This window comes from Leopardus geoffroyi, chromosome B4, assembly GCF_018350155.1.
Source record: "Leopardus geoffroyi isolate Oge1 chromosome B4, O.geoffroyi_Oge1_pat1.0, whole genome shotgun sequence".
Lineage (NCBI taxonomy): Eukaryota > Metazoa > Chordata > Mammalia > Carnivora > Felidae > Leopardus > Leopardus geoffroyi.
In genome coordinates this window covers 820,341-835,346 of record NC_059341.1, presented here as the reverse complement: position 1 = coordinate 835,346, position 15,006 = coordinate 820,341, and the positions used below count along the sequence as shown (strand labels likewise).

General features: G+C 45.9%; 1 protein-coding gene across 5 annotated transcripts in view; it reads left to right on the top strand.

The window, feature by feature from the left end:
* LARP4B (La ribonucleoprotein 4B) overlaps positions 1-15,006 on the top strand; it is a 92,736-nt gene that overhangs the window by 52,834 nt on the left and 24,896 nt on the right. For all 5 annotated transcript variants that reach the window (XM_045465191.1, XM_045465190.1, XM_045465192.1 and 2 more), the window contains exons 6-9: positions 2,448-2,526; positions 4,113-4,249; positions 10,259-10,362; positions 14,111-14,221. In XM_045465191.1, coding sequence (XP_045321147.1) covers positions 2,448-2,526; positions 4,113-4,249; positions 10,259-10,362; positions 14,111-14,221 — 431 coding nt within the window. The remainder of the gene's footprint in view (positions 1-2,447; positions 2,527-4,112; positions 4,250-10,258; positions 10,363-14,110; positions 14,222-15,006) is intronic.

Genomic DNA, 15,006 nt, shown 5'->3' with positions numbered 1-15,006 from the left:
GCCATCAGAAGCACACTTTCCACCCTGACACCTGTGCACGTCAGCCTCTGTCTGGGACCCTTTTCTGTGCTCTCAGGGTCTTCGTGAACCCTTTCTCTGCCATAGGAGGAGCCTTCCACATAGCGCTGTTCTCTCTCACGTTAGATGAGCCTGCCCTCTACACCCAGTCTTTCCCTAGCAGAACTCTCCAGAAGCATCGTCTGGGCCAGCTGCCTGTATGTGCTCGTGTCCCATGCCCTCTCAAGCCCCATCCAGGTAGACTGTTGCCCCAGGCTCATCAACAGCACTGTGACTGCCTTTATCCAGGCCTCCAGTGATGAACTCTGGCTTCTTCTGTCCCTTGACCTTGCCGTGTCCTGTGTTTCTTGCTGACTTCATGTCCCCTCCTTGGCCACACCCTCTCTGTTCTCCTTGGGAGATTGGCCTGCCCAGGGGTCGGTCCTAGACCACCGCTCTTCTGTGTTCTTGGCTGAAGTCCCACCCTTACCTGGAATTGTCCCAAATACTAGTTTATCCTCGATTATTGCACTGGCGTCCTAACCAGGCTTTTTTCTTCCCTCCTGTGCCTCACTGTCCGTCTTCAGTACAGACCAGAGACATCTCTCCAAGATGAAAATTGTTTTCCTATCACATTTAGGTTAGAATCCTCATCTCCTTGTAGTAGCCCACAAGGCCTGCAGGCTCTGACTGCCGCCTCCCGGCCTCTGTGCCCTCATCGTGTGCTCCCGTTGACTTGCCCAGACGTGCTGACCTCTCTGCGGGCGCCTAGTCCCGTGCTCTGGCGGCACCCCTGCTGGAGAACGCACTTCCCCTGATCCCCGCCAGGCCCACCGTCTCCTCCATCGGCCTCTGCTTTGTGCCACCGCTGTAGTGGCTGCCATGTCCGGAGCAGCCTGGGCAGTCTCTCCTCGTGCACGGTGGCAGTCTCCTTCATGTCTGACTCCACCTGATGTTACGTTCCATGTTGACTCATTCAGCTGCAGATCGCCTTGCTGCTGGGAACAGAGAGTTTGTGCTTACTTGTTCAGTAAATGCCCCACTTTGTCTTTACTGTTGTCAGTCTTTGACTTTTAAACTGGTGTCTCTTGTGAGAAAACTCCACGTACGTGAGTATGTGTGCAGATTTATGTAGAAGTGTATGAAAACTGTTCTTAGTGTTTTGGTGCCTTTGATATCCTGGCCACCTAAAAATGGGGTCCTTGCCTGGAGTGCAGAGTCCTGGGGGAAGGGCAGGGGCGTCACCCCAGACTCCAGTGTGAAAATCCTGCTCTTGTGGTGTGCAGGTGCAGGGGTGCCAGGACCTCACCTTGCGTGCCAGCTCACTCCCTGGTCCGTGAGTGGTGCCTTGTGGGACACGCGCTCAGACATTGTCCACTGTGCCATCCACCATCTTAGAGGAAGTCGCCTCTAGAGGCTCGGGCCAGTCTGTCTCCTGTTGAGGGTCTGCTCACTTGGTATCCTCCAGTAGGATCTCTGGCCCAGAGGCTTCTTACTTGGAACTTTGCCTGCTTGGACATTAAATTTTTTTTTTTTTTTAATGTTTGTTTATTTCTGAGAGAGAGCGTGAGTGGGGGAGGTGCAGAGAGAGAGGGAGACACAGACTCTGAAGCAGGCTCCGGGCTCTGAGCTGTCAGCACAGAGCCCGACGCGGGGCCCGAACCTGTGAACTCATTAGGTCATTACCTGAGCCGAAGTTGGATGCTCAACCGACTGAGCCACCCAGGTGCCCCATGCCTGCTTGGACATTTAAAAGCAGGTTCATAGGCTCTAGTGTAGAGACTGCATCACCCTTATGGCCCGCGTGCTTGTGATCCCCAGCCTTTATCTTCCTGGCCTGTATTTGCCTTTTTCTTATGTTGATTCTTTTCTTTATATTTCATTTTGGTTTTAGTATCTGTGTTCTTGCAGTCTGCCTGAAAGGCCTTTTGAATTGAGACAAGGAATTAAATAATTTACACTTATTTTCAGGATGGTGGGGTGGGGGGGAAGGACCTCTAAACTTTGCTAATAAATCTTACTGCTCATATTATTTTTTTTAATGTTGATTTATTTTGAAATGGGGAGGGGCAGAGAGAGAAGGAAAAAGAGAATCCCAAGCAGATGCCACGCTGCCAGCACAGAGCACAACGTGGGGCTTGAACTCAAGAACCACAAGATCATAATCTGAGCTGAAGTCAACAGTAGGATGCGTTATTAACCGACTGAGCCACCCAGGCATCCCTCAGATTATTTTTGAAACTGTTGTTTTTGTTTGGGGGAGAGGGGGTTTTAAATTTTTTGCCTCTGATTTCTTTTTTTTTAGTAGGTAAAATAGCAAGTTTCTTACTATCAAGGCACAGTGTAGGTAAATTAACACGTACATTGAAATCATGAGAATTGCTGTGCAGAATCATCTGCTTGGCAAATTTTAAGCCTGTTTTCCTAAGTCGATCATTGCTTTTATGTAGGAGGAAATGAGTCTCAACCAGAAACCCAGGAGGACCCCCGAGAAGTACTCAAAAAGACATTGGAGTTCTGCTTGTCTAGGTAAGGACGCCAGTGGTTTTTCTCATCCCTGCTGTCTGGAGTGTTCTGTGCCGGTTTTTCTATACAGATGTGACACTGTGTACACACGAGGGGGTATGTCTGTTGGTATCTATGTCTGTGTATAGCTATTAATAGGAAGTAGAGAATGTGGAGTCGTCCTAGCCTTTGACACAGTGGAGAACCAAACATAATCATCTAGGCCGGTGTTCCACGCACGTCTGCATGGATCCATCGTGATGATCGTTTCCTGGGTTGCTTTTTGAAATTCAGAGTCCTGGGCACGCCCTCCCCCCCCCATCCCACAGAATCAGACTCTCAAGGCGGGGCGCTAGGTCATCGCCTCACAGAGACATTCTTCAGCACAGTGAAGTTTGAGAACAATTTGCTGTTAGTAGTCCTCATAGTCTGCCAAACTCTGCAGTAACAAAGCGTTCTGTATGTGTGCCACTCGTAGTTTTAGTTGTTCTTTCTGAGAACAACTTCCTGAGTAATACCTTTTTTCTTGACAAATGAAGCAGAACCTTTAAAGTTCAAAGCGACAACCATACATACAAGAGGATGGGATTGGGTTAAGTGTAATTTTCTTTGAGCATGAAGATAACTGATGTGTCGCATGTAAAGTTTCCCATCAGTGATAGTGATTTTTAAAGTGTTTTTCTGGGCCTGCTTTCGGACTTCAGAGCGTCTGATGGGGGCCCCGTAGACAATGGGGCTGCACGGTGGGGAGAGGAGGGGTGGGGCCGGGTGGGGCCCCAGCTTTCCTTCCTTGCCCACCCGCACCCTGCCTGAGGGCGTGCTCTGAGATGGAGAGCCAGGCCGTGAGCCTGGGCTGTGAGGCTATGTGCTGGAGGAGCTGGGTCTGCGCCTTGCTCAAGCCCTGCTCTCGCCCCCCTGGGCCACCTGAGAGGTGGGGGTGGAGCAGCGGGTCCCTCCATGGGTCTGTGGCTGTGTGGCTTCGTGGATCTTAGAGATTGTCCTCAGCCTCTGCTGCGGAACCAGTGTGTCTGTGCTGAGAGGTTTTGAGCACGCCGTCCTGGTTATGGAGACTTACCAGAAGCTTGCAGCGTGGGCCAGACAGCAGCAAGTGGCTCACCTTCCCCTGAACTGCTGGTACCTGCAGCTTCCTTGGAGGGACCCCGTGGGTCATGTCATTGGTCACGTTTCCTTCTTTGTAACCTGGCTGCCACTGGGTCTGCAGCTCCTCTGGTACGTGTTCCAGACTGAACAGCGAGCACTCTGGGGACCGGCCTTTCCCGGCCTTTTCGTAGTTTTCTTAGGATTTTCATACCTAAAAAAGTGGGTTTGTATCTTTAGTAAGCTACTCAAACACTTCTTAGAACAAAGATAAGCTATAAATATGTTTCCAAAGGCTTACCCTGTGATTGTAACAAGTGCAGTATACTTTTGTCCTCCCTGCCTCTCCAAATGTCTGTAAAAATTTTTACATAAGGTCAGAGAGATGGCAAATGATGGAAGGGGTTTGAACTCCCATCTGACTCTGAAGTACTCCCATGCCACACTCCTGCTTCTTCCGAAGCTTGCTTTTAAAGGAAGGTTAATTCAAAGCTGTTGTCTTCTCTCTGCAGGGAGAACCTTGCTAGTGACATGTACCTTATATCGCAGATGGACAGTGATCAGTACGTGCCAATCACCACGGTAGCTAACCTGGACCACGTCAAGAAGCTCAGTACTGACATGAACTTGATTGTTGAAGTGCTGAGGTGTAAGTAAACGGCGGTCTGGGCTGGCTCACAAATGGTCTTGACGGCTGTGTGAGCTTGTACATCAATAGCCGTTGGGTGCAAGGTGCTTGATGGCGACTGGGGTCTTCCTTCATGTTCCTGGCCTTGCTGAGTGGCTCGTGGGTGTGGCGAGGGCGTTGAGGGGCTCCATAACCCAACCCCCTGTGTAGTCCAGATCGTAGGTAGTGGGCGTGAGAGGGGCTAATGCGGAGGTTAATGACAGCTGTGATGTTAGTGAACCATAAAGTAGATAATGGTGTTCAGGGTAAAGTGGAATACGTTTTAATTAGCATTCTACCGACAAAGAGGGTTTCTTTAAATACTAACTTCCTGCTGAAGTTTTGGTGAAATACTACTGTTTTTCTCTAAAAGGATGTATGTGAAGTTGTTTTGTGGACATTTGGCGATATCAGAGGGAGGTTTAAACATTATTTCCGAGGCCTGCAGGCCTTCAGGAAACGTGGGTATTTCAGGTGTTGTCTGGCATGCCACAGGTGTGGTCACTGGTGTCCTGGTTTGCTTTGCAGATGAAGGCTTCTACAACCTGACATTTTGTTTCGTGTTTTTATAAAAACCACGTGACTGAGGTGTTGCTGACATACAGTGCGCTGCATGTATTTAAGGGTACAGTTGGGGCAGTTTGGAAGCAGGGAGATACGCATCAGTGAGACCGTCACTGCCCACGGTTCTCTTACGGCCTTTGTAAGGCTTCCATCCCACCCTCCCACCCTCCCACCCAGGACGGCTTCACTGGGGATGAGTTTTAAATTAAGTGTACAGTACACTGGATATCTTTTTGAAATGGGCTTGTTTTTAATTACAAAAAGTCACTTTCTGTAACACGACTGCAGGCACCAGATGAATTCTTTCTGTACTCCCCCTTCTCAGGGCTGCTGGTCCTCAGTCATGCCAGAACTAAAACCCCGTTTCCCCGTGTCACCACTGTGACTTCCCATCACAGACACTTAGGCAGATGTGTTTACATACTCCCTGGCTTAGCTGGGTGGCTAACAGTCGGTGATGATTTTTTCTTGCGTGCATTTGACTTAATAGAAGAACAGAATGAGCATCTTACCTCCAAACTTAGTTGGAGGTAAAATTCTGTACTTTCTGCCCCTAGGAAAATGTCATAAGGTCATGAAATTATTGGAGCAGGGAGTGAAGAAACTAGCAAACATCGTCTATGAAGCTTGAATTCTGAAAATTGTAACCACTGTTTCCCAAGATAGCTATATGCTTTCCAGTGTCTCTTTGTCTCACGTTCAGAACGGGATTCCGCGGGAGTGCGTTTTGGTCCGACCTACGTGCAGAGGCCGGCGGCTTTCCTAACTAAAAGCTCGTGACCCTGTTAACGCTCTTTGCCTGTTATTTGGAATTCCAGATGTAGGTTTTTTTCTTTTTTTCCCCTGGGCATTCCTTGGAAGCCTGGCTGCCCCGTGGATCATTTCTCAGCTGGCGCATGCTGGCTAGGAGTCGTTCGTGCAGACTGTGAGGATGTTTAATTGCCCCGTGTGGTTGCCTCATGGAGCCGTTTCTCTCCAGGGACAGACAGCCCTGTCACCCTCTCCACCCCCCGCCGCCTCCCCTTCCAGTACTGTATCGGCAGAGGGTCTTGAATTGTCACGTTACTGATGCGTGTGCACATGTAATAACCTGACGAATAGAGTGTGCTTAGCATGTTAGTTGTTGTTCTGAAGAGGGTGACGTAAATAAGCCTCTGTGAGCAGAGATCTCGGTTTAAATCTTACCCTATCCCCAAAATGCCCAAGATAAAGTTAGATCCACTGTAGACATTTTGAATATTTCCTACTATGACACCAGAACTGTAGTGTTGATTGAATTGCATAAATTCTGTTTTTATATCATACTCTGCATGGTGTGTAGTGCATGGTACAGAAAGCTGGTTCAAATTTTTTTTTATACTTCATGCAGTTGAAGTTGCTAATTTAAAAATAGACTCAGATATTTGTCACCAGAGCATGAAGAAATACATTGTGATACAGCCACAACGTGGCCACTAGAACCAGTGAAGTGAACTGGTCCTGTGTTTTCAGTAAGAATCAGTGTTAAAGTTCTAATGCTGAATCTGAAAGCGTATTTCAGATGTGGACAAGATGCTCCCGTGGATCCAAAGTTCAGGTGTGTGGAGAACAGAACTGTGTCTCCTCGGCTCAGAGGTGCAGGTGTGAGAGTGGACGTGCCTGAGCGGGACTGACCCCTGGGTAAAGGGGCTTTTAAGGGGGCACATGGACTGGGACAGGACGGGTATGAGAGGCATGGAGAGGTTCGCCAGTCCCTTCTGCTGGTTTGGTTTTTACGGCTTTATCGAAGTAGAGTTTACGGACCTTAGATACGCATGCTTTAAGTGTACATTAGGGAAGTTGCACATCTTCTCACACACACACACACACACACACACACACACACACACACACTCTCACTCAGCTACCAGAATCAAGATGACGACCCTCCTGTTACCCCGGGAGTTTCCTCCCCCCACGGACAACCACTCATTTGCTGTCGCTACAGACTAGTTTGCATTTTCTAAAAACTTCATGTAAATGGAATCAGTCATCCAATAGCATCCCCCCCCCCCCCCCCATTCTGGCTTCTGACACTCAGCACGATTACTGCTGAGCCGTATTCCATGCAGTAGATAGAGCACATCTGGATTAGTCACCCCCCCGGTCTGTGGGCTTGGTTATTCCTGGGTTGTGAATACAAGTAAATGCCTTGAGCACTGGTGTGAGAGTCTCCGTGCGGACTGAGGCTTCCGTCCGTCTTGGTCAGCAGCTGGATGTGTTGCAGCTTGTGAACCTGTCAGCCCACTCCCAGGGTGGGAGGTGCGGGCCCTTGCTGCGCACGGGCACCTCTGTGCCCTGTGTTCTCGTGGCGCGTGGCGCTCACCTCATCGTGGCTTTGGTTTCTGTCTCCCTGCTGCCTTGTGGCACCCGGCCATCTTTTTACCTGCTTGTTGGCCCTCCTTATGTCTTTGCTGAAGTGTCTGTTCACACGCCCCCTCCACCCACCACCTTCCTTATATTGGAGATTGGGTGGGGGTGGGGGGGTCGTTTGAGATGTGTATTATCTGTGTTCCAGATAGAAGCTCAGATACATTCTCCTAGTCTCTAGCTTCTCATTTTTATTCTTCTAATAATAATAGTGTCTCTTGAAAAACAGTTTTGAATTTTTTGTGTAGTCCCTTGATTAATTTTTTTCTTTTATGGATCTTGCTCTTGGTGTTGTACCTAAGAAATCTGTGCTTAGTCCAAAGTCACAAAGGTTTCTCCCAGAAGCTTTACAGTTGTAGGGTTAGCATTTTTAGGTCATTTTTAGGTGTTCCATTTGAAGCTAATTTTTGTATGTGGTTCGAGGTAGGGATCTAAATTCTCTGCCCCTGCACATGTGGGTGTGCACTGTCGCCATGCCGTTTGCTGGAAGGACTCCCTTCTCCCCTGAGCTGTGCTTTGTGCGCTTGTTGGGATCATCTGTCCCTACACCCGGGGCCCTGTGTCCTTGATCTGCTTATAGGTTTGAACACCGGCACCAGTGTCTTCATTGTTCTGGCTTTATAGGGAGTCTTAAAGTAGGTGCAAAATCTCCTAACTTTGTTTCGGCTCTTCGAAATGGTCTGCATTTCCATATGGGTTTTAGAATCCACATTTCAGTTTCAGAAAGGCCAGTTGGTATTTTTACTGGGATTTCACTGGATCCATACATCAATTTGGGGAGAATTGACATCGTAATAGCAGTGAGTTTTACATTCCATGAACACAGAGTATCTCTCCATTTGTTTACAGTTTTAAATTTTTTCTCTTGGTAATATTTTGCAGTTTTCAGTGTAGAGACTTCTATATCTTACCAGATTTATAACCGTTCCTGTTTTGGACACAATTTTAAATAATGTTTTAATTTCAATTTCCAATTGGAGCTAGTATGTAGATACACAATTCTTTTTTTTTTTTTTTTTTTTTAACTTTATTTATTTTGAGAGAGAGAGCGCATGTGGGAGGGGCAGAGACAGAGAATCTCAAGCAGACTGCGGGCTGTCAGCACAGAGCCTGACACAGGGCTTGAACTCCCAGACCATGAGATCATGACCTGAGCCAAAACCAAAAGTCGGATGCTCAACCGACTGAGCCACCCAGGCACCCCTGTAATTTATTTTTGTATATTGATCTTGCATACTACAAATTTGTTAAACTGTAATTCTAGTTGTTTTAGAGATTTTATCAGATTTTCTGCATAGAAATGAGCCTGTTGGCCTATGAATATATAGGCCTATGAATATAAAAAGTTTTCCCTCTTTATATCCATTCTGATATACTGATTCTTGCCTGACTGCCCTTGCTCGAACCTCTGGTACAGTGGTGACCAGGCATGGAAGGGACAGTGGTTTTGCTTTGTCCTGTCTTCAGTAAGTGTGATGCTAGATGCTGATTTTTCTTGAGTGAGGTTTCCCTTCCATTCCTAGTTTGCTGAGTATTTTGGGGGGTAATGTTGGATTTTGCCAGATACTTTGTCTGTATATGTGAGGCTTTTTATGTTTGTTTTTTACTCCATTAACGTGGTGAATTTGCTTAATTTTCGATTGCTTAATACACCAACTTTTCGTTACAGAGATAAATCCTGCTTGTCATGATTTATTACCATTTTTTAAATATTGTGGGATTCAATTTGGCAAAATGTGGTAAGAATTTTTAATCTGTATTCACAGGGGTATTGGTGCATAGTTTTCTTGCTTTTGATGTCTTTGTTTAGTTTGTTGGAGAACAGAGAACTTCTGGTTTCATGGGTTGAATTGGAGTGTGTTACCTTTGGTGTTTTGAAAGAGGTTGTCCTGTGGGATTGGTTTATGTTTTTCTTAAATATTTATTTATTTATTTATTTAAAAAAAAAAAAAATTTTTTTTTTCAATGTTTATTTTTATTTTTGGGACAGAGAGAGACAGAGCATGAACGGGGTAGGGGCAGAGAGAGAGGAAGACACAGAATCGGAAACAGGCTCCAGGCTCTGAGCCATCAGCCCAGAGCCTGACGCGGGGCTCAAACACCCGGACCGCGAGATCGTGACCTGGCTGAAGTCGGACGCTTAACCGACTGCGCCACCCAGGCGCCCCGTTTTTCTTAAATATTTGATAGGATTCTCCAAGGACACTGTCTGGGCCTTGAGTTCTCTTTTAGATCCAGGCCTGTTCTGGTGACTGTCTTTTTAGGGTGTGCTTTGGTGGTGTGTATTGTTACGGATGTTTCTAGTTCATGTAAGTAGTCTAACTTATTAGTGTGAGCTTTTCATATTTCCTTATGATCCTTTTAAATATGAATAGAACCTGTAGTAAAGTCATTCTTCCATTCCTGATGTTGCTAACTTGAGCTCGTCGGCGTGGACAGCACTGAGCCCCGATTCTGATCGTACACAATACAGTTTCGTAGACATGACACCAAAAACAAAACATAACGAAAAGGAGTGCTGCATGTAAGCACTGGTGAGGTCTGATTCAGGCCTGTCCCTGTGTGCACACCATTGCCCCAACACCAGCTTCCTTGTGTTGACGGTGGGTGTATCGTCCCTGGAAAAAGCTGGGTGAGGCACGTGTGGCACCTTCTTGTGAGTTTAAAATAGAAAGTCATAATAGGACAGAAAATTATTTTATGATAGGGACTCGTGGAAATAGGAAGCCAGTTAACTCTGAGTTGTGATCTCCATTTAGTTGTTTTTCTTTAGAATCTGTGGTACAGGGTGTTAAATTTACTGTAGCTCTTAAAGGACTTTTTGAATTCCCATGTTCCTTTGTTTAGAGAACTGTAAATGCAGGACGGGTTTAAAAACTTCTGATAGTTTGTGTCACAGTGACCCACTGTATGCGGGTTTCTTCGTTGCATTTAGTAAATATAATGTAGCACACTGCACAGGAGTGTTTATAACAGCGTACAAATGGTGAGTCGGCTTTAGTATTTGTGTTTTACCATTCATTCTTCTTCTCTTTGTAGCTTTACCTTTAGTCCAAGTGGACGAGAAGGGAGAAAAAGTAAGGCCAAATCAGAACCGCTGCATCGTGATATTGCGTGAAATCTCCGAGTCCACCCCTGTGGAAGTAAGTCCTCTCTCCTCCAAAGCACGCTTGCACATTTTTTGTGTGGGTTTTTTGTTTATTTTTGTGTATTTCTGTGTTTTGGGGGGGTATATTTTTAAGAACATGCACAGTGATGCTTTCTTCGCAGGACCTACACGCTGATAGTGTCCCAGAACTCCACCGTGTATGTACTTCACGCTGCACAGTACAGGAGAGTTGGTAACTCACTATTTAGAAATTAAAAGTGAGAAAGGTTTAAATACTCGTTAAAAATAATAGACCCACAAGTTAAGACAAGGAACATGTTTTTATGTTAAGTAAGTTTTCAGGACAAGCACCTCCACGACAACAGGGGAACTCGGAAGAGTTGAGAGAATGTGCTGTAACGAGTGCCTGGACTGGCCGGCTGGCCTGCCCACATCAGGGCTGATGCTGGCACAGGGGGAGGCAGGCACGTCCCTTCTGTGGAAACGGGGCCTGGAGATCAAAACTTGACTAGTACCAACTTCGGCAGTAATTTTAGGAAACTACAGTATTTGATAGCGTAAGAGTCCTGAAGAATGATCTGCTGTTACTGCTTTGCTGGAAAATGTGTTACTCGTGCAGATGCTCGTGCTGGGGCGCGTTGTGTAAACCCTGCAGGCCAGTGGAACCCGCTGGCCACACCTGGGACGATGAAAAGCCGTGAGGTGGGGCTTTAACAGAGGCAGCTCTTGGCCTGGTTAGAGCGTGCCGGCTGGCTGCTGTGCAGACACTTCAAGACCCAGGAAGTTTGCTTTCTTAGTCCTGGGTCTTCCATGAGTTAGGCCTGGGTCAGTCATGCTGTGGACATTCTCTTCCTTCTCCATAGGGAAGATAGATTAGTGTACGTGCAGGCTTAGGAAGGACAGTTCCTGGTGGAGTGTAACAAAGGTGAGAGTTCTAACAAATCTCTGATAGGATTAAAAAATCACACCTTCTTGCGTATGGCACTGTTCTAGCAGGGTTTACTTTCTGTTCAACTGAGGCTCGTTTTTACTCATTCTGTATTATAGTATGTGAAGAAAAAGAAATTGGATTGAATTTTTGGTCCTCTCTTTAAGGTTCCAAGTATGAAGGATCATCCTGTTTCTTCCTGCCAGTTTGGGTGCCTGTATTAACTCACAATAGTATTTAAGGCATAGGTCCTGTAAGATACTTGTAAAGACTATAACCAAAAAGAATTTTCTACTTTTCACTGCAGACACTGATCGTGGTGTATTTATATTATTCCAAATAGCATATCCTACATGTGTTGTAAAACTTGAACCATGGAAATTTTAAGAGAGAAGGCTCAGAGGAAACTATGATAAATTAAATGTTGACCAAGTAAAGAAACGGGGACAGATGTGGTCATGCAAAGCTGAGTGAGAGGACAGGAGGCCACCCCGAGCACAGGTGGCAGAGAGCCCCTCTTGGGGGCCGGCGGCCAGCAGTCTTCGGAAAGCAGCCATGTGCTTGTTGGTGCTCAGAAAAGTTTTTAAATTATAGTTGATTTGAGCGATGAACTGTCTTTTATCAGATGGCCCTGTTTTCCCTGGCAGCATTTTGCTCTGGAATCGACTTTGGTGTTAACGTAGCCGCTGCAGCTTTGTTGTGTTACCGTAGGCACAGTGCATCGTCTTTGTGTTAACGTAGCCCGTCCGTGTCTTCGTGGTTAGCGGGCACTTCATGGGACCCTCCCACAGTTGGGTCGTGCCTTCCTTACCCCGGAGATCTCTGCTTCTGAGTGCGGAGCTGGCGCCATTATCCTGGAAGTGACTAACTGTGTGATTGGGTTGAAATCTAGCATCTTGCTGCTTGTTTTCTTTGTCTATACTGTTCTTGTTTTCTTGCCTCCCTTTGTTTTGGGCTAACGTGGTTTTTATCTCCCTTTTTGGCTTATTAGATATAACTCTTCGTTTTGTTTTAGTGGCGGCTTTTACGGTTTGTAGTCGACACCTAAGTGTATCAGCATCTGCCTTTACTTAATATAGTACCACTTGTTCACCTTTCTGAGATGGTCCCCCACTTCTCACGCCCGTCTGTGCTCAGAAATTCTGTGTAGTCCTAAACCACATAGTGCTTTGTTGTGCTTGCTTTAAACGAGTCAATTTTCTTTTAAAGAGATTAAAAATAAGAAAGATGTGTTTCATATTTATCCACCATGTACCATTTACAGTGCTTTTCATTCCATGTCTTGATCTAGACTTCCTTTTAGCTTCCTTTCTGCCTGGGTATTCCTTTATTTCTTGGGGTGCAGGTCTACTGGTAGTGAGTTTTTTCAGCTTTTGTGTGTTTGAGAAAATGTCTATTTTACTGTCCTTTATAAAAGATATTTTCTCTGGGTGTAGAATCCAGGATTGACAAGATTGTTTATCCTTCCTGCGTTTTGAAGATGTTCTTCTGTGTTCTGGCGTGCGTTGTTTCTGAGGATGGGTCCTTCATTTTTGTCTCCATTCCTCTGTATGTAGTGACTGTTCTTTTTTCTTACTGCCTTGAAGATTTTAGGCAATTTGATTGTGATACACCTTGATGTAGCTGGTAAGTTTCTTGTACTTGAAGTGTCCTGAGCTATTATTTCTTCAAATAGTTTTTCTCTTCTCCCTTCTTTTTTTTTTTTTTTTTTTCAAAGTTCTAACTAACCATTAATCCTACTTAGTGCATTTTTCATTCCAGAAGTTCATTTTGGGTCTTTATTTCTTTCTTCTTCCATATCTCTATTTAACATGTTCAGTCTTTACTTTTGTGAATATAGAATATATGTCTAACAACTATTTTAATATCCTTGTCTTTTAATTCTGTCATCTGTATCAGTTCGGGGTCTAATTTGATGGACTTCCCTCCCTTAGGTCATATTTTCTCATTTCTTTGTGTATCTGGTGAATTTTGAATGGAGGCCAGGCATTTGGATTTTGTGTTATTGGGTCCTGAATGTCTTTGTATTCTTCCCCTGTAGTCATTTTTGAGCTTTGTTTGAGGTTCAATTTGACCCTTTAGGCATGTTGTTAGGTGGGAGCCAGGCTGCCTTCACTCCAGGCCGGTTCTTCGTTCTTCCGCGCACTGCAGCCGGGCCCTTCTGTGTGCACTGCCTGAGGTCCTGTGAGTTGGGAGTTTTTCCCACTGTGTCTGGTGGGGAGACACTCCGCCACCCCCGTCCCGGCAAACTCTGCTGCTGTTCCCTCTGGTCATTTCAGGGGCTGTTGATGCACACCGAGCCCCACTGAGAGCCCTGGACTCGTGGGGATGGGTCAGCGCTCACCTCCTGGCACTGAGTTGTAGGGTCTCCATGGGGACTCCGGGCCCAAGCTGGGCACTCGCAGGCTCATCTGCCCTGTATGGCCTGAGCTCTGCTTTCTGAAACTGTCTTTTCCTACATTTTGTCTTTGGTTTTGGGGAGCATAAATCTGGCCCATCTGGGCCAAAACCAAAAGTTCAGCTAATGTTTAAATTTCTCAGATTACCACCCTCCTTCCCCAGGTGTGTAGTTACCAGCTCTCTAGTACAGTGCAGCAATGTCAGCACGTTAATTTACCTTAAAGGGACCTTGGTCCTAAGAAAAGCACTTGGTACGTAGTGGATTTACTTCCTGTGGCAGTGGGGACCTGATTCTGGAAGCCACACTCAGCACCTCTGCTCTTCTTGAAGAGGTTTACTAGCCATCAGTATGTTGGACTCTAAGAATCTGTCCTCCAGTGTCCATACCGTTTCTATTTGGTAAGGACAGATGCAGCGTAGCCGAGAATTAATTTCTGCCTCTCTGTCCCTGTAGGAAGTAGAAGCACTGTTCAAAGGAGACAATTTACCGAAATTCATAAACTGTGAATTTGCCTATAATGATAATTGGTTTATTACATTTGAAACAGAAGCTGATGCACAGCAGGTAAGTCCTTCCCACCGCTGTTGAAGCCCAGCGTTACCAGTACTTAATACTTAACCTAAGTTGTACGTAGGGGGCCTGACTGTGGGTGTTGAGATTACTGTTGCATTGTGGCACTAAGTTTGATTATATAAAGTGCAGGGGAAATCATGTTGTAGAAACTGAAATAGGTGTGTTTGTGCAAATAGTTTTTGTAGCAATATGTAAAACGTATGACGTTATTTCTTAAGGACATGTAAGATGAGCAGCATGTGAAAATGAGTTCTTTTCTTTTATGTTTTCTTTTCTCGGGCGGAGAAAAGTTTTAATACTTGGAAAGTGTTTTGGGAAATTGGAACACCACCTTAACTTTCACCAGGTGTCACTGTGTGTCGTAAGACAGTTGAAACGGCCCTGCGGCCCTCTGGGAGGAGAGGCAGGGAGTTATGATGGTCTCTCTGCCCTTCAAGGAGGAGTCTTGCTGGGGGAAACGTTAACGTGCTTAAAGGGATTGCCAGTACAGGTGGCTCTTGAACAGCGTGGAGGTTAGGGATGCCGACCCCGCATGGTGGGGAGTCCACGTGTAATGATTGATTCTCCGAAGTGTGAACTATCGCTAGTCTACTGTTGGGCTGCCTGAAGTCTTCCTGATAACATAAACAATTGACTAACTCCTACCTTGTCTCTTATATACTGTGTTCTTAGAATAAAATAAGCTGGAGAAAATACTGCTAAGAAAATCATAAGTAGGAGAAAATGCATTTATAGTACTGTCCTGTAGTTCTCGAAAGTCTGCATGTGGGTGGCCC